The sequence below is a fragment of the Ovis aries genome, chromosome 20 (genome assembly GCF_016772045.2).
Source record: "Ovis aries strain OAR_USU_Benz2616 breed Rambouillet chromosome 20, ARS-UI_Ramb_v3.0, whole genome shotgun sequence".
Classification (NCBI taxonomy): Eukaryota; Metazoa; Chordata; class Mammalia; order Artiodactyla; family Bovidae; genus Ovis; species Ovis aries.
Genome location: NC_056073.1, coordinates 33,846,179 through 33,871,206, shown reverse-complemented (window position 1 = coordinate 33,871,206; position 25,028 = coordinate 33,846,179). Strand labels below are relative to the sequence as shown.

Here is a 25,028-nt window from a genome sequence, read left to right as displayed (position 1 = left end):
AGTTGGACTGTGAAAAAGGCTGAGCAGCAAAGAATTGATGTTTTTGAACTGTGGTGTTGGAGAAGACTCTTGAGACTCCCTTGGACTACAAGGAGATCCAACCAGTCCATTCTGAAGGAGATCAACCCTGGGATTTCTTTGGAAGGAATGATGCTAAAGCTGAAACTCCAGTACTTTGGCCACCTCATCATACGAAGAGTTGACTCATTGGAAAAGACTCTGATGCTGGGAGGGATTGGAAGCAGGAAGAGAAGGGGACGACAGAGGATGAGATGGCTGGATGGCATCACGGACTCGATGGACGTGAGTCTGAGTGAACTCCGGGAGACGGTGATGGACAGGGAGGCCTTGCGTGCTGCAATTCATCGGCTCACAAAGAGTTGGACACGACTGAGCAACTGAACTGAACTTGCTTCTCATGGCAGCAAAAATTGCCTCTGTTCTGAGGACAACACAGTTTACATATCAAGACTCAATCATTTATTGCAGCTCCAAATTTTCACAGTTATAATCTCTCCTTTCTGATTTCCTGAATTATCGTTCCTCCTAACATTATTTAAAATATTTTCACATGCATCCCCCCTTATAATTCAATCTTCTCTCTCTACAACCCTCTTAACGATACCAGCATTCTTTTCCTCTGTTAAGCTCATTAATAATGAGGGTGAAAAAGTAAAGGAAAAAGGACAAAGAGGAAGAAGAGGAGGGATTGTACAATAAGCTTAAATTTAAAGTTTATTGAGAGTTACTACCTGGCCTCACATTTTACTAAGCACTTTATGTGCATTACTATATTTAATCATATTCAGTTTTCTGTTCTTTACCAGTAAGACAGTTCATGGCTGTAAAGAAATCAAGCATATTAACTAGCGATCTTCAGCCCCAGGATTTTCATGCTGAATTCTGCTAGTAGTAGTGAACTAGGGGGAAAACCCTCCATTGTGAATCCCACTGATGCTATTACTAAAGACAATGCTGTGCCATTTTCTGCCCGGAAACATGTCAACAAAACAGACTCTTCTGATGTCAGCAGGGGGCTGGTGTCGAGATCAGCTGAGGAGAGAAGTCTGTTTAGGAATGCCATGTCTTCTTCCTTGTCTCTTTGTTGTAATATCATAAAACAATTACCTATCAAACATCAATACGAAGGACTCATCTGATTAATTAATACAAATGAATCACTGGGTGACAATGACATGGGCACAGGTGGAATCCCTCTTTCCTGGGTCAGGCACTGCAGGCACATACTGACTTGCCATAAATACTTAGATTCTCTCACGCAAATATACAAACACAGAAGAACTCACTGAGTGGTGGTAGAATTTCAGAGGAAAAAACAAAATTCTTCATGTTATAAATTAGGACTTATCAGAAGAATCATTTCCTAAAATAACCTAGATTCTTATATTTCAGCAAAGTGTGAACTAACAGCTTACCTTTTATACTTTTGCAACTTTTACTACCTTCAAAAATCTTTGCATGCACATAGGAATAACCAAAAGTTTTTTAGGTCAGCTGCTCTGAGCAAAGATCACATGTTACCAAAACCACTGAATTATGATTATTTTAACGAAACTTTTCTTATGGTTGCTTAGAATGAAAACATTACTAAGTGGACACTCGTGCTACTGTACTCCTGGAATAATCCTCTGTATCATCTAGTCACAGAGCTGAAGAGTATGAAAGAATTGTTAGAGGATTTCCTATCAACCACCATGAAGATTGAGAGCATGTCAGAGAAACTTCAAGCCTTAATAGAGAGTCACTTCAGCAAGGTGAGCATCCTGCAGAGGGCTTTCTTGCTTTGTTCATGAATGAAAGAGGTGACCTCTGTAATGCGTAAGGAGTTTGGAAATATCTCATTTTGTAAGAAAAAGATTCATGACTTCTATATGCTAGACTGGTACTACATAAAACAGGAGCCTAGTTACTCATAGTGATAGATTCTACTGTAAAGGAATCAGAATTTCACTGCAATTTTTGACATGTGCAGCCTTCCCTGCATTGCACACAATTCCACCAAAATCTTGCCTCTTTCTGGGCACAGGTGGTTGAAATATTTTCAAGAGTAATAGCACTAGAGAACTGAATTTCCAAGATCAGCATTTTTCTTTAAAGTAACCCAGGACATATGCTATTGAAGTTCCACTTGTCTTCTTTCTCTGTTCTCCTCAAATCAATGGATGTGAGTGGAAAGGAAAAATAGAGAAATTTAAAACTAAACTGGAATTAAGTATCTACTTTTCAGATTTCTAATAGTTTTCTCATAAGCTGGCTCCAAAATCCATATATAGAGAGTTTTATATTCAGATGTCTTCCCCAAATCTTTATTTGATAATTAGAAGAGAAAAATATAAGCAGATACTAATAAAATGCATAAGAAGTCATTATCATTTGGGTATTTAGATTGTTCTTCCAGTCCTGAATATGATGCACAATGCTTCCAGTACCTGGTCAGGACTCCCATCCCTGACGTCCAGCGATGAAGATAGGCGTCATTCTGAATTGTATAACCTGTTCTACTGCCTGCACAGGGATTTACATAAAGTTGACATGTACATCAAGTTCCTGGGGTGCCGAGCCCGCAAAATGTGCTAAATCCTCATCCATCCCATCCAGCTCTGAGGTGGTCCTGATGATCTATCCCATAGCAAGCTATTTTGAAATTTATAGCTTTTTAATGCATGCTCTGTCATGGGTCTCCTCTTAAAAAAATAAACACAAACTCTTTAGAGATGTCAAAATCTAAGAGGGCAATTTCTTAACATTTCTTATCTTCCTTTAAAAGTAAATCAAAAGAAAATCCACCCCTACAATTGAGAGAATGAAGCGCCTATTACAATTAGTCACAAATAGCGGAACCTGGCATTACTAAGAAAACCATTAAGAGATTATGTAAGAATCACAGCCAATTATTCTGGGTCAAGTTATTAGAGCAACGAATTAGACAATTCTTCATGGTTCTGGTCATGCTACCAAGAAGACTGAATTCTCAGGATTCTTTATGAAAGCCAGCCGCAAACTGTCAGCCAACTATCACAGTGTTACACCAGACAAGATAAGTGCTTTGCACTTTTGTGTAAATAGCATGAGGTTTACTGAACTGTCTAAACATTTTTAGGATGCTGTCTTAGTCCTTCTGGGTTGCTATAACACAGGCTTAAAATGAATGGAAATGGATTTCCACAGCGTGGTCATGCAGGGTCTTTCTGGTCACACACTTCTTCCTGTATCCTCACACGGGGGGAGGGCTCGGGAGCTCTGTGTGTCTCTTATATATAAAAACAATCAACTCATTGAGGAGGCTCCATCCTCATAGCTCCATCACCTCACAAAGGCCCCACCTATGGATGCCATTTCCATGGGAATCAGTATTTCATCATATGAAATTTCTGGGGGACACAAAGGCTGAGACCATAGCAGATACAAAGGTGATCTGGCTCATCCCCCTCCAGGGGCTGTCGTCACCCACACTCCACTGCATCCTCATCACCTGCATCACCTTGCAGCCATTCCACACATTCTATCACTCTGGGTTTCCCAAGTCCAGGTCAGTCAAGTGTCAGCTCCATCTCATATTCAGCCTATTCAGTGTTTCCCTCTCCCCTGCTGAGGCCCAGGGGACCTATGAGGAAATGCAGATGTGTCTATTTCTGCAAAGTTCCTTCTGTCTCCCTCTCTGGATCTTCATTCCTCAGGCCACGATGGAACAGGGTAGATGGTAACGAGATGGGAAAGTTCTGACATCACTGACTCACATGGTGCTGTAGTAGCCTTCTCTTGGTCCAGATGGACTGATCTGAAATTCGTCCTGACTGACAAGTGTTTCTCTTGAGTGATTATCCTGGTGATTTTCCAGGACATTCACAAGTTGGGGATCCCCAAATTCATAGTTTCCTTTTTAATCAGGGGAAATGTTCTGGAACCCAAAGCTCCCCACCTGCAGTAGGCACCAGAGCCTCTCTGTTTCCCTCACTCTGCAAGCACCATCTGGAGAATATTAAGCAGCCCACACCGAGCTGCCTACTAGCTCACCCACAGGAAACCCATGTATCATACAAACTCTGAATGATTGAATGGCAGAAATGCTGGTGTGCATCTGTCCATCACTGACGATTTGGGACAATTGTCCAAGTGGTCACATAAGAACTGAGTAGATCAGAAAGCTGGATTGAAAACCACATTATCTGAGAAGTGAGATACCATTCTCTCTTCCTTTTAGATTAACTATCCTTGTCATTAATTATTTGGCCTTACAAACATGCCCTAGTAGGTCCCAGAATTATAAAATCCTCCAAATAGACTGAGTCTCTACTGAGACTCGAGCAATGTGACTCTATTAGGTATGCTCAGCTTGTTTAACAGCTTCCAAACAACCTGGGATGAGGGCCAATCTCTTGACTGGCTCTCCTAAGAAGTCAGTGATGTGGCTGGGATGGTTTTACAGCATCTTTAGGGCTTTAGTAGTAATTCCTGATAAAGAAAATGGGAAATCAAAAGGTAGAAGCGAAAGGCAGATGGATATAAGAGAAGGAAGAGAAAGACAGAAGGAAGGAAAAACAGCAAAGGGAAAGTGAGTCTAGGACGTGGGTAGTGAAGGACAAAATGCTGTTAGAATGCTTTATTTTTAAGGACTCAAATATCTATGCTTTTTTTAATATCCTAAGAGCAAACATCTCATATTCCCTTTCCATGAAAAAAACCTATAAGCACTTCTAAGTAATTTTCTGCCCAAAACATCTAATTCTAATTTGTTACTTGCCTAACTTTTTTTCATTCAGATATTTCCAGAAGAGAGGATGGCATTTATTAGAGGGAATGTCTGGCTATAAGGGGGACAATGCAATTGGAGGAAACATACACACACCAATAGACCACACACATCTTCATGTATTGTCTCTTCAAGCACAAATTTAGGACTTTAGATCAACAACAGAGGTGGTGACATTGAGAGCTCTCTCCTTGCTTGACTATGACATAAAAAGTGAATACTGTAGATTTCAGACAATATTGAACAGAGCCATGGATATACTATAGAGTCAGTCAGAAATAGCCAAAGCGGGGATACTTGGACAGCATTTAACAATCACTCCATTGCCATCCAGAGAGTGTTGATTTTGCCCTCTTTTACAGATTTCCATGTAAGATTACATTTAAAGAAATGGCCCTATTATATCAAGACTAGTAACAACGGTTCCCGAAAGGAAACAAACAAATGAAGAACCTTTGAAGTTCACTGACATTATAGATTAGTAAATCAAATGTCGTGGCTACAATGAAGATTTAAACTGAGATTTTAAAAATCTCTATTTTCCAGAGGCAGGCCCACAAGTTGTAGAGAAGGAGAGGGTGATATAAACACACCAACTGCTATATTGCATGGTAGCGTGAAGAAGAATAAGATGTGATGCCACCACGGGGCTACGGTGGATTGAAGTACAGCTAGGAGCCATCTGAGTGTGTCATAAGAGTGATGCAAATGGGATACTTTATGATGGAGTTTTGAAACGTTGATCAGACCTTGATGTGCAAAAATAGGAAAACAGTATATCTATCAATTCATTTAGGATCATCCTATGAAGTAAGGATCTCTGACATCCCAGATCAAGGAAACTGAGATATTAATACAGATAGCATTATAAGGTATCAGTGGAAAATCAAGTCTGACAAAAACACGAGATATGTTCATTTTTTACCATTCATGTTGTACCTCTCATGATTATGCCCCCATGATATACTGTATATATTATTGTAGGGTTAGAATGGAGAAATACTTGTATGGATTTTTATGCATTAGGGAGAATCATTTTGGCAAAATAGTGTTTTTCTTTATTCTTCAATGCAACAGAAAGCCAAGAATATTCAGTCCAAGAGAGCAGAATGTTCAGAATTAGAAAAGAGAAACTCTAATGTAGATTGAGGAGTCGTGGCTGTTGGGGCTGGTAGAGGAAAAGAAAGAGACCAGAAAGAGCTGGGAACATTATGACACTGAAAATCAAAGAAGGCTCTGCCAAATGAAGAGAAGCAAAGCATGTGAGGGATACAGGAAATGAAATAGACCTTGACCACATGCAAGGAATGAGGCAGACATAACAAATACAGTATTGTAAAGTAAAATAAATGATAATTAAAAAAAAAGAAAATCAAAGAAAAAAAAAACATTGAACAATATGGGACTAGCTGAGTCAATAAAGTACTGAAAAGTCAGAGAGAAGGGGGGAGATAAATTAAGGTTTTATCCAAAAGCACCTGAGCTCTAGGTTCTTGTATTTCATCATCTTAGTAGCAGAAGTCACCAAAAAATGCTAAGGTTCTGCAGCAAATGATAAAAATAGGTACTCTAAGGTATCTCTGCTAGACGCTATGGAATACCAGAACCAAAGCGGGGCTACCCAGTGATAACAAGCAGTAAGTGACTAGTCACTTTCAACACTTAAGTAAGACATACATTGTAAAGCATAGAGGATGAATGGAAATCAAATGGAAACAACCAATACCTTTACAGAGCCAGCCTAGACAAAACCTAAAACCTAAACCAAGAGGTCATGGTCTCCTTAATCATGTGTCCACTTTCTCCAAGAAGTTCTCATCCTTTTTCCTGAATTCTCCCTTGTTTACTCACCCTTCTTTGCCTTACTGTCAGCAGACGGTCATCTAATCACCAATCAAATAAATAATTAAACAATGTTCACTCCTGAGACATATTTGCATTGATTGACTCTTCAAACTGAAAAGCTTTCTAATCCCCTGAAAGTAAAACGCTAATATTGGAAGGACTCCTTCCCAGCCTCTTTCCAAAATGCCCAGTGGGCAGCAACTGCGAGTCTAGCTACTTAGACGTCTTCTGCCATAATTATAACCTGTTTGGATAGTGAAGACAGGAGATGGTTGAAGCACTGAATCATGTCGAGAAAGACATGCATGGACACGTGGAAAAGATACCATAGCCTTAGACACTGATCTATGCCTGCACACCATACCATGTGTGATGGCAGCCAGGTGGGCCTAACGAGGGATGGATTTTTTCAAGAAAGCTCTCTCTGAGTTGGCACTGAGAAGTTTGATTCAACTCGATTCTTTGATTCTAAGACTCAAAGCCACTTGTCTCATTTAACTGCACTAAGTCAAAAAGGGAATATACTTATGGCCTATTTGCACACTGCCAAGAGATTGTAAAAGTTTTCATCACAAGGAGAAAATTGTAACTCTTTCTAATGAGGGATGTTCACCAGACTTAATGTGGTGATCATTTTGCAATATATATCAAATAATTATGTTGTATACCTGAAACCAAAATAACATTATACCTCAATATTATTTATGTATAATGATACCTGAAACTAAAATAGGATATTTGTCAATGTGACTTATGTATAATAATCATATAATCATTATGTTATGTACATAACACATCATACCTTCAATTAACTTCAGTCACTCAGTCATATCCAATTGTTTGAGACCCCACCGACTGTAGCACATCAGGCTCCTCTGTCCTCCACCATCTCCTGGAGCTTGCTCAAACTCATGTCCATTGAGTCAGTGATGCCATCCAACCATCTCATCCTCTGCCTTCTCCTTCTCCTCCTGCCATTAATCTTTCCCAGCATCAGGGTCTTTTCCAATGAGTCAATTCTTTGCATCAGGTGGCCAAAGTATTGGAGCTTCAGCTTCACTATCAGTCTTTTCAATGAATATTCAAGGCTGATTTCCTTTAGTATGGACCAGTTTGATCTCATTGCAGTCCAAGGGACCCTCAAGAGTCTTCTCCAATACCGCAGTTCAAAAGTATCAGTTCCTGGGGTTTCAGTTTCCTTATGGTCCAGCTCTCATATCCATACTGACTATTGGGAAAACCATAGCTTTGACTAGATGGAATTTTATTTATATATTTAAACATATGTGAACACACACCTTTGTAAGGGAAAGATTTTGAAAAGGAATATAATTATATTTTGGATTAAAAAAACACGTAAACTAGCATAACTGTTTTCAAATGTGCATTTTGGCTATCATGTTGGGTTTAAAACAATTTCTTCAAATGTAGTTTATGTTTACGCTGATAATAGATACAAAAATGTGTCTTAACCTTGTAACATTAACTGCAGAACAGCTTATTTACAATAGCTAATGAAAATCCCAAAATTTTGAAACCTATAGGTCGGCCCAGTACTTTGCTATTGGTCATTTAACCAATTGATCATTAACTTAATTGCTCCCTGAGTCAGAAAGTCTTATAGGTGCTTTGTTTACATCAAGAAACAAAGCAGGCAGACACTTATCCTCTTGGAACTGATGTTCTAGCTGGAGGAAGACAGATAATCTGCAATAAACATGAATCCAAGAACATTATGTGGTATGTTAACAGGTGATCTGTACTAGGGAAAAAGAACTAGTAAAGCAGAGGATGGGGTTTAGGGAATAAAGGTGAAGAAAGGGAGGTGATTCAAAGAAAAACAACTTAGACCACACTGAGGGGAGCAAACATGCTCTCTTGCATTCAAGATTCACATTTTCCCCTGTCCAGGCAGGACTCTTGGTCTTCTATCCAACTTCAAAAATGTTTCCGTCTCTGAGGCTCTATGGAAACTTATGCAAACATGGATGTTCTGAACATTCTGCCTCTTCAGTTGAGCTGGTTTCATGAAAAATTTTTGGCAAACTCCACCAACTTAAGTAACATTTTCTGCAGCAAATTTTGATAGTTTCCTGATTTCTGAAGAACTAATCTCCAAAGTATTTTCCATTTTTCAACACACTATCAGTAACCTAATTACATTATGTAAAAGTATCATATATGCATTGCTATTTTACTGTATTATGACATTTAAAACTATACATAAAATATAAACTAAATGACATTGAGAGAAAAATAAATAGAAATGGAAATAGTAACATTTTCTTCCCCAGAGGATGAGGACACTCATTTTTATGGCCACTGGACTAATGGATTCTGAATGTGCAAATATAATTAGACAAGTTATTTAACTATCATAATAAAGTAATTTATTTTACATATAGTTTCAGTCAAAGTTCCAGAATACCATAAGGGGACAAGAATACAATTATATATGAATAACTCTCTTCACCACTTCAGTTCAGATCATTGGCTCAGTCATGTCCGGCTCTTTGTGACCCCATGAATCATGCACACCAGGCCTCCTTGTCCATCACCAACTCCCGGAGTTCACTCAAACTCACGTCCATCGAGTTGGTGATGCCATCCAGCAACCTCTTCCTCTGTCATCTCCTTCTCCTCCTGCCCCCAATCCCTCCCAGCATCAGAGTCTTTTCCAATGAGTCAACTCTTCACATGAGGTGGCCAAAGTACCGGAGTTTCAGCTTTAGCATCATTCCTTCCAAAGAACAACCAGGGCTGATCTCCTTCAGAATGGACGGGTTGGATCTCCTTGCAGTCCAAGGGAATCTCAGGAGTCTTCTCCAACACCACATTTCAAAAGCATCAATTCTTCGGCGCTCAGCCTTCTTCATAGTCCAACTCTCACATCCATACATGACCACAGGAAAAACCATAACCTTTACTAGATGAACTTTGGTGGCAAAGTAATGTCTCTGGTTTTCAATATGCTATCTAGGTTAGTCATAACTTTTCTTCCAAGGAGTAAGTGTCTTTTAATTTCATGGCTGCTGTCATCATCTGCAGTGATTTTGGAGCCCCCAAAAATAGAGTCTGACACTGTTTCCACAGTTTCCCCAACTATTTCCCATGAAGTGATGGGACCAGATGCCATGACCTTAACAAAGCTAGTGGAGGTGATGGAATTCCAGTTGAGCTATTTCAAATCCTGAATGATGACACTGTGAAAGTGTTGCACTCAATATGCCAGCAAATTTGGAAAACTCAGCAGTGGCCACAGAACTGGAAAAGTCAGTTTTCATTCAAATCCCAAAGAAAGGCAATGCCAAAGAATGCTCAAACTACCGTACAATTGCACTCATCTCACATGCTAGTAAAGTAACTCTCTTCATATGCATATGTATAATTTTGCGAGCTCAAATAAGTAATCATCTTTAGTTCTTTTGTCATTCCATCAATTCATCTACTGGAAAATAATCCAAACTCTACCACAGATATCTTTTTTCAGGGTTTAAATCTCAAGTCATAATAAAAGTGGAGCAATGGCCAAGAAGAATGAATAAAATGTCATATGGATATCATCATATATATGCATTTGTAAAGAAAATTAATGAAGAAATACAGAGTTACAGTTTGCAGAAACAGAAGGTGTACTCACTAAGAGCTGAATATACATATCACCTAGGAAAAATACTTTCTCAGCTTCTGATGACTTCTAATGAAAGGGACTCCACAACTTTCATCTCCAGCCTACTGTGGACTCTTTTCCACTTTCCTCCTCAACTTCCCTCCATGAAATCTCTTCCCTAGGTTATAAAACACACCTTGGGCTTCTGGTTCAAACAAGATGGGCTTGTTCTCTTTATGCCTACGCCTCTGTTCTGGAAAAAAGAAGAGACCACTAAAGGGGACTTTGTATATTTGGCAAGAGGAAGGTGAACTAGTTTAAGGCCTGAAAAACGGAAGAGTAACACAGCAGCACCTAAGAGAAGACAAGCCAGGCCCAGCATTCCTGACCTCCAACCTAGATCAGAAGGCAGCCTGAGTAGGGCTGTTCCTCCCAAGGAACAAATGTGAAGGATCCCCAGGCGGTGGTTAAGTTAAGTTGTGCCTGACTCTTTGTGACCCTTTGGACTGTAGCCCACCAGGTTCCTCTGCCCATGGAATTCTCCAGGCAAGAATATGGATTCTCATGTCCTCCTCCAGGGGATCTTCCCAACCCAGGGGTTGAATCCAGGTTTTCACAAGACAAGTGGATTCCTTACTGTCTGAGCCACCAGGAAAGCCCAAGAAACTCAATAATCACATGGATATTTGGAATATAAAAGGATAAAACATTTGTTAATATTAGATAAAGTAGACTTTAGAGCAAAGAAAATATCTAAGGACAAAGGAATACAAGAACATTACATAAAGAATAAAGAGTTGAATCCCTAGGTCAGGAAGATCCCCTGGAAGAGGGCATGGGAACCCACATTAACTTTCTTCCCTGGAGAATCCCCATGGACAGAGGAGCCTGGCAGACTATATAGTCCATGGGGTCACAAAGAGTTGGACATGACTAAAATCACTTAGCACACATGTAAAGCAGTAAAACTTAAAGTCCTCACCAAAAAGATCTTGAAAGGTAAATATGTGAGATGATATTAATAGATATGTTAATTAAATCAATGAGGAATCCATTAATAATCTATACCTATTAAATTGTAAGGTATTCTTTAAATAACTTGCCATTTTATTTGGAAAATAAATTTTTAAAAAACTTAAAAAAGAAAAATAGCAAGAATTTAAATGTTTTTTATATAATTATGTAGGTATTTCAGACATTACACTTGGTATGTAAAGGGTTTTTTTTTTTTTAATTCCAAATAATAGGGATTCATTGGATATTCAGAAAAGTCAGAATTTGGAAATTATCTAGGCAATCCTCTCATATTAAGGATATATAAGTAAATCCAAGAATGATTATGTCACTTATCTAAACTTATAAAACTTGATGCAAAAGTAGCAATAGAAACCAGATTTCCTAGGTTTAGGTGAATCTTTACCGAATTACCCGGCAAATTGAAATATCTCCTATGCTATTGAAAACTTGATTCTTATCTCTTTCACAGCTGATCATATTCCACATTGTATTCACTGTCCAGTTAGCATAAGTTTTACCACATAAATTGAATTCCCTGAAGGTTCAATCCTGGCATGTCTGATCTTCTCACTGTATATTCTCACATGTGGCTAACTCTTTACAAATGCCTTCTTCTCCCTGGAACACCCTCTCTCTCTCTTACAAGATTACCTCCTCGACATCTTTCAGAACTCGGTAAAAACCACTTCCTGCAAACAGCGTTTCCTGACTCTGGCACAGCTCAGGTCTCCTTGTTATGTGGAAATATGGCATCTGTGCTTCTCCCTCTCGACAGGTATCCCAATTGTCGCGCAACATTTAACTCTGAAATTCACGTCATTTCTGTTTTTCTATTAAAATTTAAGTCCTAATTCACAAAGTCCACGTGTGCTCTTACTACTGTCCATTCTTTGCATCCAAGAGGACTTCATTAGGTGTTTGTTCAACAAAAAAGTTTTATTCATGCAGAATAAAATTTCAATGAATTTTTGATGCTGTTCCTACAGCCTACAGTGAACTAAAACCTGTTCGGTTTTTTATTCCACCTACACTAGCCCTCACAGTTTCATGTCCTAAGATAATGTGATAATCAAGTCACTGACAAAAAGGCTGAATAGGACAGAATCTTAACTGCTATTCCAGGTAAAGGTTCCTTCTGTGTGTTTTTTTTTTTTTTTTCTTTTAGAAAGAACTTGCATTCTAGAGTGCTTTCAGGTGAATAGAAACAGGACTGATACATTAATGGGAATAAAACCACTGTGGCAGTAAACAAAAGTAGACAATCACGCATCTTCTGTATACATCAAGAATCATTTTATCGGGAGCTGTTGGCTCAGACAGTAAAGAGTCCTCCTGCAGTACAGGAGACCTGCATTCCATCCCTAGTCAGGAAGATCCCTGGAAGAGGGCATGTCAAACCACTCTAGTATTCTTGCCTAGAGAATTCCCATGGACTGAGGAGCCTGGTGGGTCGTCAGACCATGGAGTCGTAAATTGCTGGACCTGACTCAGCAACTACGTATAAAAAAATTCCTCAAGGTGACATACTGACATTTAGAAACAATTTCTCTCACTAGTGTGCTTAACTACAACTTCTGCTTTTCACTGAAAGACCAAAGATAAAAGTAGTATTCCATAACAATCAAGTAATTATTTCTATCAAGGAATTTTTCTTAAAGCTAAACCAGAGAAATACACTGTGAGATAGAGCAGATAATGCGAAGTAGAAGGGATCCAAACAGGGAAGCTTCATGATCAATAATTTTCTTTTCAGGAAAAAGAATAAAACCTCAGTTTGGGATCATGTTTTCTAGAGAGATTTGCATACTCTTTGGAAATATAAAAATAATTTCCTTGTTTAGTTGAGAAAACTAAGGCCTAGAGAAGTGAAGATAAGTTTTCTAAGTCAAAGAGCAGTTATGTGAGGATTCTGTTGAGAGCTCTGTGACAGGCCTTAGGGGCCAGTTGCTTCATGTTTAGGCTGACGGGCTGGAGATTGGGGTACCTGTAATGGTGCCGTCTTCACGCTGAATTGCTTTTACGTTGGGAAACCTCTATCTTTGCTCTTAACACCCTCAACTGATTCTATAAAATCCAAAATTTATTGGTTTAAAATTTAATTACGTCTAAGAAAATATCTTCCTATGTGAGCATGTCAAAGAACTATAATTTGAAAGAAATTTACAGTTCTATGCAGTATGTTATCACGTGCCACTGGAATTGATTATCTGTGTTACTTGTTCCACATTCATGATCTAGGAAGGGAAAACAAGATTGACATTTTTTCCCACTTAATTATGTCCAGTGTTTTAGTGCATGTGGGCTGCTATTACAAAATGCCAGAGGTTGGGTGGTTTATAAACCACGTTATTTATCACAGTTCTGAAGGCTCGAAGTTCAAGATCAGGATCCCAGCATGGTTGAGTGAGTGAGGACCTCTTCCTGGATATATCCCTAAATAGAAGGGATGAGCAAGTATTTCAGGCCTCTTTCACAAGGGCCCTAATCCCATTCATGTGGGCTCTGCCCTCATGTGGGTTCTGAACTCATGACCTAATTATTTTCAAATGGTCCCACCATCTAAAATCGTCACTTTGGGGATTAGGTTTTCAACATATGACTTCGGGAGAACACAAGCATTAGACCATGGCACCCAATGAGGAGACTCTCGTGGCTAAGGTAACCCAAAGCCTCATCCATACTGAATGCTCTGTGGTGCTGATACGAAGCCAAGGACTAAGGAATTATGGATTTCTCCTGGTATATACCTTGGGGATTGCACAGTTTTGAAACATAAAGTTAAAAAGCTCCAAGATAAAAAATTGTGTTTTTTTGGGGAAAAATTATCTATTCTGTAAAAAAAAAAAAATAGCATGCATTTTGTCTACAGTATTTGAATATGCATGTAAGAATTAAAGATTTTAAAATTTAAAAAATAAAATACTAAAAAAAAAAAAAAAACAACTCAGTTACCTATCCATACACCAAAACACGTTACAGAAATACAAATTATCCCATTTACCATTGCATCAAAAAAATAATATACTTAGAAACAAATTTAAGCAAGGTGATGAAAGATCTATGTATGAAACCATTCAAGACACTCATGAAGGTAATGTTTCAAACACACAAATGGAACATATTTCATATTTATTGACTGGAAGAATTAATATTGTTAATACATCCATACTAGCCACAGCTATCTACATATTCAGTGCTGCTGATGCTACTGCTGCTAAGTCGCTTCAGTCATGTCCGACTCTGTACGACCCCATAGACCGCAACCCACCAGGCTCTGCCGTCCCTGGGACTCTCCAGGCAAGAACACTGGAGTGGGTTGCCATTTCCTTCTCCAATGCAGGAAAGTGAAAAGTGAAAGTGAAGTCCCTGAGTCGTATCCGACTCTTCACGACCTCATGGATTGCAGCCTACCAGGCTCCTCCGTCCATGGGGTTTTCCGGGCAAGAGTACTGGATTGGGGTGCCACTTCCTTCTCCAAACATGCAGTCTCTTTCAAAATTCCAAGGCGTGTTTCACAAAACAGAAAAAAAAATTCTACAACTCGTATAAAACTCTTGTTGTTATTCAGTTGTCAGGTCACGTCCGACTCTTACTGACTGCATAGACTGCACCATGCCCGCCTTCCCTGTTCCTTACCATCTCCTAGAATTTGCCCAAGTTCATGCCCTTTGAATCGGTGATGCCATCCAACCATCTCATCCTCTGTCACCCTCTTTTTCTTCTGCCTTCAATCTTTCCCAGCATCAGGGTCTTTTCCAATGAGTCAGCTATTCACATTAGGTGGCCAAAGTATTGGAGCTTCAGCTTCAGCATCAGTCCTTCCAAAGTGTATATGGGGTTGATTTCCTTTAAGGTTGACTGGTTTGATCTCCTTGGTGCCTAAGGGACTCTCAAGAGTCTTCTACAGCACCACAGTTTGAAAACATCAGTTCTATAGCACTCTGCCTTCTTTACTGTCTGTCCAGCTCTTACATGCGTACATGACTACTGGAAAGAGCATAGCCTTGACTATACAGACCTCTGTTGGCAAAGTGATGTTTTTGCTTTTAACACACTGTCTAGGTTTGTCATGACTTTCCTGCCAAGAAGCAACTGTCTTGTAATTTCATGTCTGCAGTCACCATGCACAGTGATTTTAGAGCCCAAGAAGAGGAAATCTGTCACTGATTCCACCTTTTCCCCTTCTATTTGCCATGTCAATGACGGGATCACATGCCATGATCTTAGCTTTTTTGATATTGAGTTTTAAGCCAGCTGTTTCACTCTCTTCTTTCACCTTCATAGGAGGCTGTTTAGGTCCCCTTTGCTGTCGGCCATTAGAGCGGTATCATTCACATATCTGAGGTTGTTGATATTTCTCCCAGCAATCTTGCTTCCAGCCTTTAGGACTCATCCAGTCCAACATTTTGCATGACATGCTCTCCATATAAGTTAAATCAGCAGGGTGACAATATTCAGCCTTGACAGACTCCTTCTCCAATTTTGAACCAGTTTATTGTTCTTTGTCTGGTTCTAACTGTTGCTTTTTGAACTGCATACAGGTTTCTCAGAAGACAGGTAACGTTGGTCTGGTATGCCCATCTCCTTAAGAATTTTCCACTTTGTTGTTAGTATACTGTATTGGTGTTTTTCTTTCTGGCTTATTTCACTCTGTATAATAGGCTCCAGTTTCATCTACACAGTTCGGCGAGATCAATGAAGCAGATGTTTTTCTGGAATTCCCTTGCTATCTTTTATGTTCCACCAAATGCTGCCAATTTGATCTCTGGTTCCTCTGCCTTTTCTAAAGCCAGGATGAACATCTGGAAGTTCTAAGTTCACATAATGCTGTAGCCTAGCCAGGAAGATTTTGATCATAACGTTACTAGCACTGGAGATGACTGCATCTGTTCAGTGGCTTGAACATTGTTTAATACTGTCCTTCTTGGGAACTGGGATGAGCATTGACCTTTTCCAGTCCTCTGGTTACTGCTGGCTTTTCGAAATTTTCTGACATATTGAGTGGAGCACTTTAATAGCATCGTCTTTCAGAATTTTAATAGCTTTGCTGGAATTCTATCACGTCCACTTGCTTTGTTGGCAGCATGCTTTTTAAGACCCACTGGAGTTCACATTACAGAATTTCTGGCTCTGAGTGAGAAACTACACCACTGTGATTATCTGGGTCATTAAGATAATTTTTTGTATAGTTCTTCTGCATATTTTTTCCATCTCTTCTTGGTCTATTCTGCTGTATTAAATCACAAAACACCAAAGATAAAAGTGATCTTGAGAAAAAAGAACAAAGTTCAAGACTAGGGTTGCTGATTTCAAATTGTATTAGAAAGCTATAGTAAGGAAAAATGATTTGCTTCTGGCACAAAAATAAACATATAGATCAACAGAGCAGAACAGCAAAGCCAGAAAGAAATTAACACCCATATAATGTTGGTTAGCTTATGAAAAAGGAACTAAGACTATCTAGCGGGGAAAGGACATGCTTGTCAAAAATGGCACTGGGAAAACTGGAGAGTCCTATGAAAAAGTGGAACTGTACCAATGTCTTTTCCAAGCCGAAAAATCAAATAAAAATGGATTAAATATTTGAACGTAAGACTTCAAGCGATTAAACTCTTAGAAGAAGACATTGAGGTAGTCTTCTTGCCATCAGTCTTTGCAATTTTTTTTTTTGGATTTTTGCAATTTGTTTTCACACCAAAAACAAATGCAACAACTGCGAAAACAAACCAGTGGGACCACATCAAATTCCAAACAAAGAAACATCAGCAAAATCAAATGGCAACTTACATTTGGCAGAAGATATTTCCAAATCATATATTTGATATGGGCTTAACATCCAAAAATACATGAGACATACAACTCAAGGGCAAAAAACCCAAATAATCAAAAAATTTAATGGAGCATAATTAAAGTAAGAGTTTCAATAAATCTGAAGATTAGACTGTAGATGAGAGACACAGCAAGGTTTTCCTTCTAGAACGACAAAAGCCTGTGCCTTCCTGGCATTACTTTCTCCATCTCCACTCACTTGTTTGACATTTACAGTTCAATGTGTACATTCTTCAATCAATAGCAATCACCCCACAGTGAGCTATAATGTGTACTAAGGATAGCCCCACTGGGGAAAAAAACCTAATATTTGTACCCTAATGATGCATATCAAAAGGAAAGTAATTTCCAGAGTTTACCATTCCATTGTTTTCTATATTTCACTTCAAAATTGAGCCATCTAGGAAGGAAAATGAGTTAGGAGACCTCAATAATATACAGATAGAAAATTAGTTTTAAATGGGAGCATTGATGGATTATATATTGGAGGTAATTTATTATTATCGCTATAACTCTATTCCTTTTGATTCTCTACTGCATCAGGTTAATAATTTATCGTAAGTATTAATACAAATAGGGACATCTACTGGTAAATTTACAGTGAGTAGAGAAAGAAAGAATATATTAGGCAAGAAGTCTAAGTATGGGAAGTCAACATTGGCAGTAAAGTAAAGGTCAGTAAGGCCTTGAGAGAAGGAAGGTTCTGAAAGTTTCTTGAAACACCAAGAAAGAGTCAGATAGGAGGAATTAGCTTAATTTGTAAACCAGAAACTCTACTAGAAGAAATTTAAGTTCATAAAAATATTACAATGCTAAAACCCAAAATTTAGGCAGAGAATAGGGTAGCGTCGGGTATATAGACATTCAGAATTCTCCATTGCTTAGTGCTTCAGGCACTCAAGCACCACCCTCACTGAAGGCTTTCTCTATTGCTCACCCTACAGGTACCAGCATGGAGAAAGATATAGCTCTACTCCACAGGCAGTTGAACCCTCTTTTATGGCCTCATGGCTTTCCTTAAGAAGCATTTCATGGAGCAAATTTCCTCCATCCCGTCCAATCACGCTGACTCCCCACGGTCAATAGGAGTCCTCACCGTGGGATCATTCCGCAATCCCCATGGCTCCAGCTCCCAGCTTCCGTGGACACCAGTGGACTTACAAACCTGTCCGAGATATGAAAGGCTGCAGCATGGCTTGTCTACGTGGTTCTCACTCCATTCAGACTGTCACAGATTAGTGAGTTCACTCCCCAATGGCTTCATATGCCTCCCCTGTCCCCAGTGGATGGCCATGGATGTGGGGATCTCCCCTGCGCTTCAGCTCCTTCACCCCCTGGTGGACGCTGGTCCCACTTGCTCTCCTCCTTCTTTCCCCTTCTTCCTTGTCCCTTCTTTCCTTTGTCCTACAGAGCTCTGTATGGATCCGGATATTCCTTCTCAGTGCTCAGGGAGTCCCTCCAGTGCTCGCCTGGTCTTCTGTGAGAACTGCTGCGTCTCTACACGTTCCTGACGCATCCATGGAGAGAGGTGAACCCCACTTCCACCCACCGCTCTGTCATCTTGTCCACCCCCATTTATGCACGTATTAGGAACGAGTTTCCCTTTCTATTAAATAACATTGCCATCACCACACATGTTTAACTTTTGCTTTTTGAAGAGAACACAGGTAAGTTCCACTCTCTTCAGTTGAGTCAGTCATCATTCATTGCCAACTATATGAGAACCCATGGACTGCAGCATGCCAAGCTTCCCTGTACATCCCAGACTCCCAGAGCTTAGTCAAACTCATGTCCATCGAGTCGGTGATGCCGCTTGATGATGTCCACTCTCTCAGAATATTTCAGCAATACAACACAATCTTATTAGTTAAGGTAACCATTCTCTACATCAGATCCTCAGTTCAGTTCAGTTGCTCATTCATTTCCGACTCTTTGTGACCCCTTGGACTGCAGCAACACAGGCATCCCTATCCATAACCAACTCCCAGAGCTTGCTCAAACTCATGATTAGATCTCATGATTAGATCATGAAGCTCAAATTTAGATCTTCAGATCTTATTAATTTTTTATATATGAAAGTGGTGTGTAACCTTTAGAATTCTCTTCCTATTTCCCTTACCCTCCAGTCTTTGGCAATCATTTTCTACTATGAGTTCCATCTTTTTGTCTTTTTTGAGATTCTTTATAATTGAGATCATATGGTATTTGTCTTTGACTTAGTCCACTTAGCATAATGTCTTCCAGTTTCATCCATGTTGCCACAAATGTGAAGATAGCTTTCTTTTTCTAACAGCTAAATAATATTTATCTATATATGTCACATGACATTGTTTTAATCCATTCACCTGTTGAAAAATACTCAGGTTGTGCCTATACCAAGTCTACTGTGAATAATGCTGCAATGAACATGGGAATACAGATCTCTCTTTGACACAATGATTTCATTTCCTTTGACTATATATCTAGAAGTGGGATAAGGGATCACGTAACAGTTCTCTTCTAATGGCTGGATGGCATCATCAACTTGATGGACGTGAGTTTGAGTGAATCCAGGAGTTGGTGATGGACAAGGAGGCCTGCCATGCTGCAATTCACGCGGTCGCAAAGAGTCGGACACAACTGAGTGACTGAACTGAACTGAACGACTGAACTGAACTGAACTGAACTCTGCACATGACCATCCGAAACTCCCTAACTATCCCTTCCCCCCAGCAACCATAAGTTCGTTTTTTCACTCTGTGAGTCTCCTTCTGCTTTGTAAGTAACTTCATTTGTATCATTTCTTTCTAGATACCACCTGTAAGGAATATTGTATGATATTTCTCCTTCTCTGTCTGACTTAATCTACTCAGCATGACTCTCTAGGTCCATCTATGGACCTAGCATATGGAACAATCTATGTTGCTGCAAATGGCATTATTTCATTCTTTTCAATGTCTGAGTAATATTTTGCTGTATATATGTACCACATCTTCTTTTTCTGTTGTTAGTATGTATCTATTTATTAATATTTACCACTTAATAGAGTCACACTTTCCTTCCTGTATCTTTTTTTTTTGGCTGTATCAATTTATTTATTTTTTATTTTTGTAATATATATTTATTTATTTTAATTAGAGGCTAATTCCTTTACAATACTGTATTGGTTTTGCCATACACCAACATAAATCCATCACGGGTGTACATGTGCTCCCCATCCTCAACCCCCCTCCCACGGCCCTCCCCATCCCATCCTTCTGGGTCATCCCAGTGCACCAGCTCCGAGCATCCTGTATCATGCATCGATCCTGGACTGGCGATCTGTTTCACATATGATATTATATATGTTTCAATGCCATTCTTCCAAATCATCACACCCTCACCCTCTCCCACAGAGTCCAAAAGGCTGTTCTATACATCTGTGTCTCTTTTGCAGTCTCACATACAGGGTTATAGTTACCATCTTTCTAAATTCCATATATATGGGTTAGTATACTGTATTGGTGTTTTTCTTTTTGGCATACTTCACTCTGTATAATAGGCTCCAGTTTCATCCACCTCATTAGAACTGATTCAAATGTATTCTTTTTAATGGCTGAGTAATACTCCATTGTGTATATGTACCACAGCTTTCTTAACCATTCGTCTACTGATGGAAATCTAGGTTGCTTCCATGTCCTGGCTATTATAAACAGTGCTGCGACACTTTTTCATTGGGGTAAAAGTGTCTCTTTCAAATCTGGTTTCCTTGGTGTGTATGCCCAGCAGTGGGATTGCTGGATTGTATGGCAGTCCTATTTCCAGTTTTTTAAGGAATCTCCACACTGTGCTCCATAGTGGCTGTACTAGTTTTCATTCCCACCAGCAGTGTAAGAGGGTTCCCTTTTCTCCACAGGCTCTCCAGCATTTACAGCTTGTAGACTTTTGGATAGCAGCCATTCCAACTGGCGTGACATGGTACTTCACTGTGGTTTTGATTTGCATTTCTCTGATAATGAGTAATGTTGATCATCTTTTCATGTGTTTGTTAGCCATCTGTATGTCTTCTTTGGAGAAATGTCAGTTTAGTTCTTTGGCCCATTTTTTGATTGGGTCATTTTTTTTTTTTTAGAATTAGCTCCAGGAGATGCTTGTATATTTTTGAGATTAATTCTTTGTCAGTTGCTTCCTTTGCTATTATTTTCTCCCATTCTGAAGGCCGTCTTTTCACCATGCTTATAGTTGCCTTTGTTGTGCAGAAGCTTTTAATTTTGATTAGGTCCCATTTCTTTATTTTTGCTTTAATTACCAATATTCTGGGAGGTGGGTTATAGAGGATCCTGCTGTGATTTATGTCGGAGAGTATTTTGCCTATGTTCTCCTCTAGGAGTTTTATTGTTTCTGGTCTTATGTTTAGATCTTTAATCCATTGTGAGTTTATTTTTGTGTATGGTGTTAGAAAGTGTATTTCCATAATCTAATTTTAAATAACCAATTTATTCTTAGATACCATGCCCCTTTAAACTAGGAGCAGAGAAAATGTAAATGCTGTAGTAAATCAGTAGTAAATGCTGATATCTTATCCTTAATTAAATTGCCGCTCTTCTGGTAAGTTGGAAGAAGACTCATGTTCAGATCGCATTCAGGAGGATGAAATCTCTATTTTGTAAGTTCTCTTGTCCAAACTCAATTCTTGCTCACTTCAGGCTTAAATTCTGCTATCTTACAAAGAATGGACGCGAAAAGTAATATTGAAATCATGCTTGCAAAAGTCTGTGATTTTATGCTTCTGTTGGCCAAAGGTAGGGCCAGGAATAATTTATGAAATATTACAATATATCATGGAAGCATGAAGGTCTAGTTCTAATATCAAACAGGAGATGTTTGGAGATGGTTCAAAAACAGCTCCATGGATTGTCAAGATGTACTCTGGACAAGACAGGTAAACTTGGTTCCTAAAAAGTCAAAGTCAGGAAAAGACAGGCCTTGTTCACAGATCCAATTATGTTGTGTTGGTTTTGACCAGGTAATATTGTTATATAACCTGTTGGAGATTTATTTGCTATTTTCTTGAAGAAACAAATGTAACGAGAAGACTAAAGATGCATAAAAGTAGAAGAACTGTCAAGGTGCCTAGAAGAAAGGCTAGCCAGCAGAACCAGGCCCCCACACTGATAATTGTCAGAGACTGTAACAGTGAGTGTTTTATAGAAAGAGCAGAACAAGTGGATAAAACCAATGTTCTAGGGTCACTTTGTTTTGCAAAGACAAAATATTTTTCTCTTTAAGCAGAGTCATCACAGCGTCCGCTGTGGTCCTGGTTACACACATGCAGACCGAGGGCCCACTGGCATGTGTGATGTGACATCAGGAAGTAAACAGATGAATGTATTGGTGCCCAGTCACCTGCATCTGCTAATAATGTGACCTAGGGAAAATTACTTGCCCTCTCCAAGTCATTGCATCTTCATTAACATAACTTGATGATCACAGTGAAGATTAAGGCTATCTCACAGGGTTCCTGTGAAACACAAATTTTAAGATGTTTTAAAGCATATGGGAAACTATCAAAGACATGCATGGGGTTATTAAGGTAAGTGAGCAGATCCAAGGTACAGTATCCTTTTTCTCTTAGTATTCTCTTTATACTCAGTAGTAGTGATCAGCCAGTCGTGCGTTTACTCTACCCCAGCGTGATGGTAAACCACACAGATCAACTGGACTTTTCATGTTATTTCAGTGTCTAAAATTCAAGCATTAGTCAATGTAGAGTGAAAAAATTACAAACTCCTTGAGGGCCTCGCTGCCAGAGTCTGCAGAGTCCCAAAACTAAACTGTCTTAAAAAAAAAAAAAAAAGCCTAAACACTCTGGCTCAGAATTAAGTTCCAAATGTTTGCAGAGCACAGAAGTACTTCTGAGAGAAATACAAAAATGCAGGGCGTAACTTACTTCTCCACTATCTGTGCAAATATCATCATCCATCTAAGTTTACACAGAAGGCGCTCCTTCTTCCCCACCTGAGCTACTACAGCACCAACTCCTCCTCAGAGCAACAGGGAAAGAAATGCTTCCCTCCGCAGGACGGATTTGATAACCTCAGGTGACTAGATCATCTCAGAATAGCTCATGTTTTTATTTAAACAGGGTCCTGCCTGCTGCTGCTGCTGCTGGTCATGTCAAATCTGCTCCTGTACCAGGGCAACTCATGTCCGTCCTGCTTTCCTAACATGTTTGACATCCCCCTTACATCCCTTAGTGACCTGTTTCTCAATGCCAACAGGCTGTCCTGTGACATTTTTGGCCTTTCCTGGATAATGTTCCCTGAGTTTGTAAGTACTTTGGTGGTGGTGCTTTAGTTGCTAAGTCATGTCTGACTACTGTAACCCCATGGACTGTGTATCCCACTAGGCTCCCAGATGGAACCTTTGCCTTTGTTACTGAGCTATACTGTGCTTTCAACAAGAAGGCTGCATCAGCCAAACTTCAAATAACACAGTCTCTAGGTCAAAGAAGCCGTGAGCTCATAAGATGTGGAAATCAAAGAAAGGATCCGTTTTGCGAAATCGCAAAGATTCCTAAGAAGTGCAATAACTGTTTCAATTTCCTCCTCATTTTTTTGGTAAATTTCCAAAATAAATGAGTTTGTATTTGTCAGCCAAGAATGCCAGCGAAGAATACAATAGACTCAGTGGAATAATCAATAGAAATATATTTCCTCACAATTCTGGGGTCTAGAAGTCTCAGATCAGGGTGCCAGCAGGGTGAGGTTCTGGTAAGGACTCTTTCTTCCCGGGCTGGCTTCTCCGTGTTTCCGCACACAGGATGGGGGATGGGGAAGAGAGATAGAGGAAAAGACACAGAGACACAGAGAGAATTCTCTGGTGCTTCGCTTCATGAAGACACTAAACCTATTGGATGAGTGTTCCACCCTAAGAGCTCATTTAACCTTAATGGACTTCTCTGGTGGCTCAGATGATAAACAATCTGCCCACAATGTGAGAGACCGGGGTTCAATCCCTGGATCTGGAAGGTTCCCTGGAGAAGTGAATGGCAAGCCGTTCCAGTATTCTTGCCTGAGAAATCCCATGGACAGAGGAGTCTGGTGGGCTAAAGAACATGGGGTCCCAAAAAGTTGAACCCTTTTCAAAACACAGTACTTTGGCAGTTAAGGATTAACATACGAATTTGAAGAAAACACAGTCAGTCCATAATACTACCTGACATAAATCACTGAAGTAAAAGAGGAGAGGTAAAAGTTGCTTAAAGCTCAACATTCCAAAAGCTAAGATTATTGCATCTGGTCCCATAACTTCATGGGAAATAAATGGGGAAACAGTGCAAATAGTGTCAGACTTTAGTTTTTTGGGCTCCACAATCGCTGCAGATGGTGACTGCAGCCATGAAATTAAAGACACTTACTCCTTGGAAGGAAAGCTTTGACCAACCTAGATAGCATATGGAAAAGCAAAGACATTACTTTGCCAACAAGTTCCGTCTAGTCAAGGCTATGTTGTTTCCAGTAGTCATGTGTGGATGTGAGAGTTGGACTATAAAGAAAGCTGAGGGCCAAAGAATTGATGCTTTTGAACTGTGGTGTTGGAGAATACTCTTGAGAGTCCCTTGGACTGCAAGGAGATCCAACCAGTCCATTCTAAAAGAGATCAGTCCTGGGTGTTCTTTGGAAGGAATGATGCTAAAGCTGAAATCCCAATACTTTGGACACCTCATGTGAAGAGTTGACTCATTGGAAAAGACTCTGATGCTGCGAGGGATTAGGGGCAGGAGGACATGGGGACAACGGAGGATGAGATGGCTGGATTGCATCACGGACTCAATGGATGTGAGTTTGAGTAAACTCCGGGAGTTGTTGATGGACAGGGAGGCCTGGTGTGCTGTGATTCATAAGGTCGCAAAGTGTCAACACGACTGAGTGACTGAACTGAACTGAACTGAACTGAACTGAACTGAACTGGGAAAGGGATGCACGTTGATTTTCT

At 39.6% G+C, this 25,028-nt stretch overlaps 1 protein-coding gene across 1 annotated transcript in view; it reads left to right on the top strand.

Moving 5' to 3' along the window:
* Nucleotides 1-2,749, top strand: part of LOC101109921 (placental prolactin-related protein 1-like) — a 41,263-nt gene extending 38,514 nt beyond the window's left edge. Inside the window, exons 6-7 of the mRNA XM_027958600.3 lie at nt 1,596-1,775; nt 2,407-2,749. Of these exons, the coding sequence (XP_027814401.1) occupies nt 1,596-1,775; nt 2,407-2,598 (372 nt within the window). The 3' untranslated portion in view covers nt 2,599-2,749. The remainder of the gene's footprint in view (nt 1-1,595; nt 1,776-2,406) is intronic.
* The last annotated feature ends 22,279 nt before the right edge of the window (nt 2,750-25,028 follow it).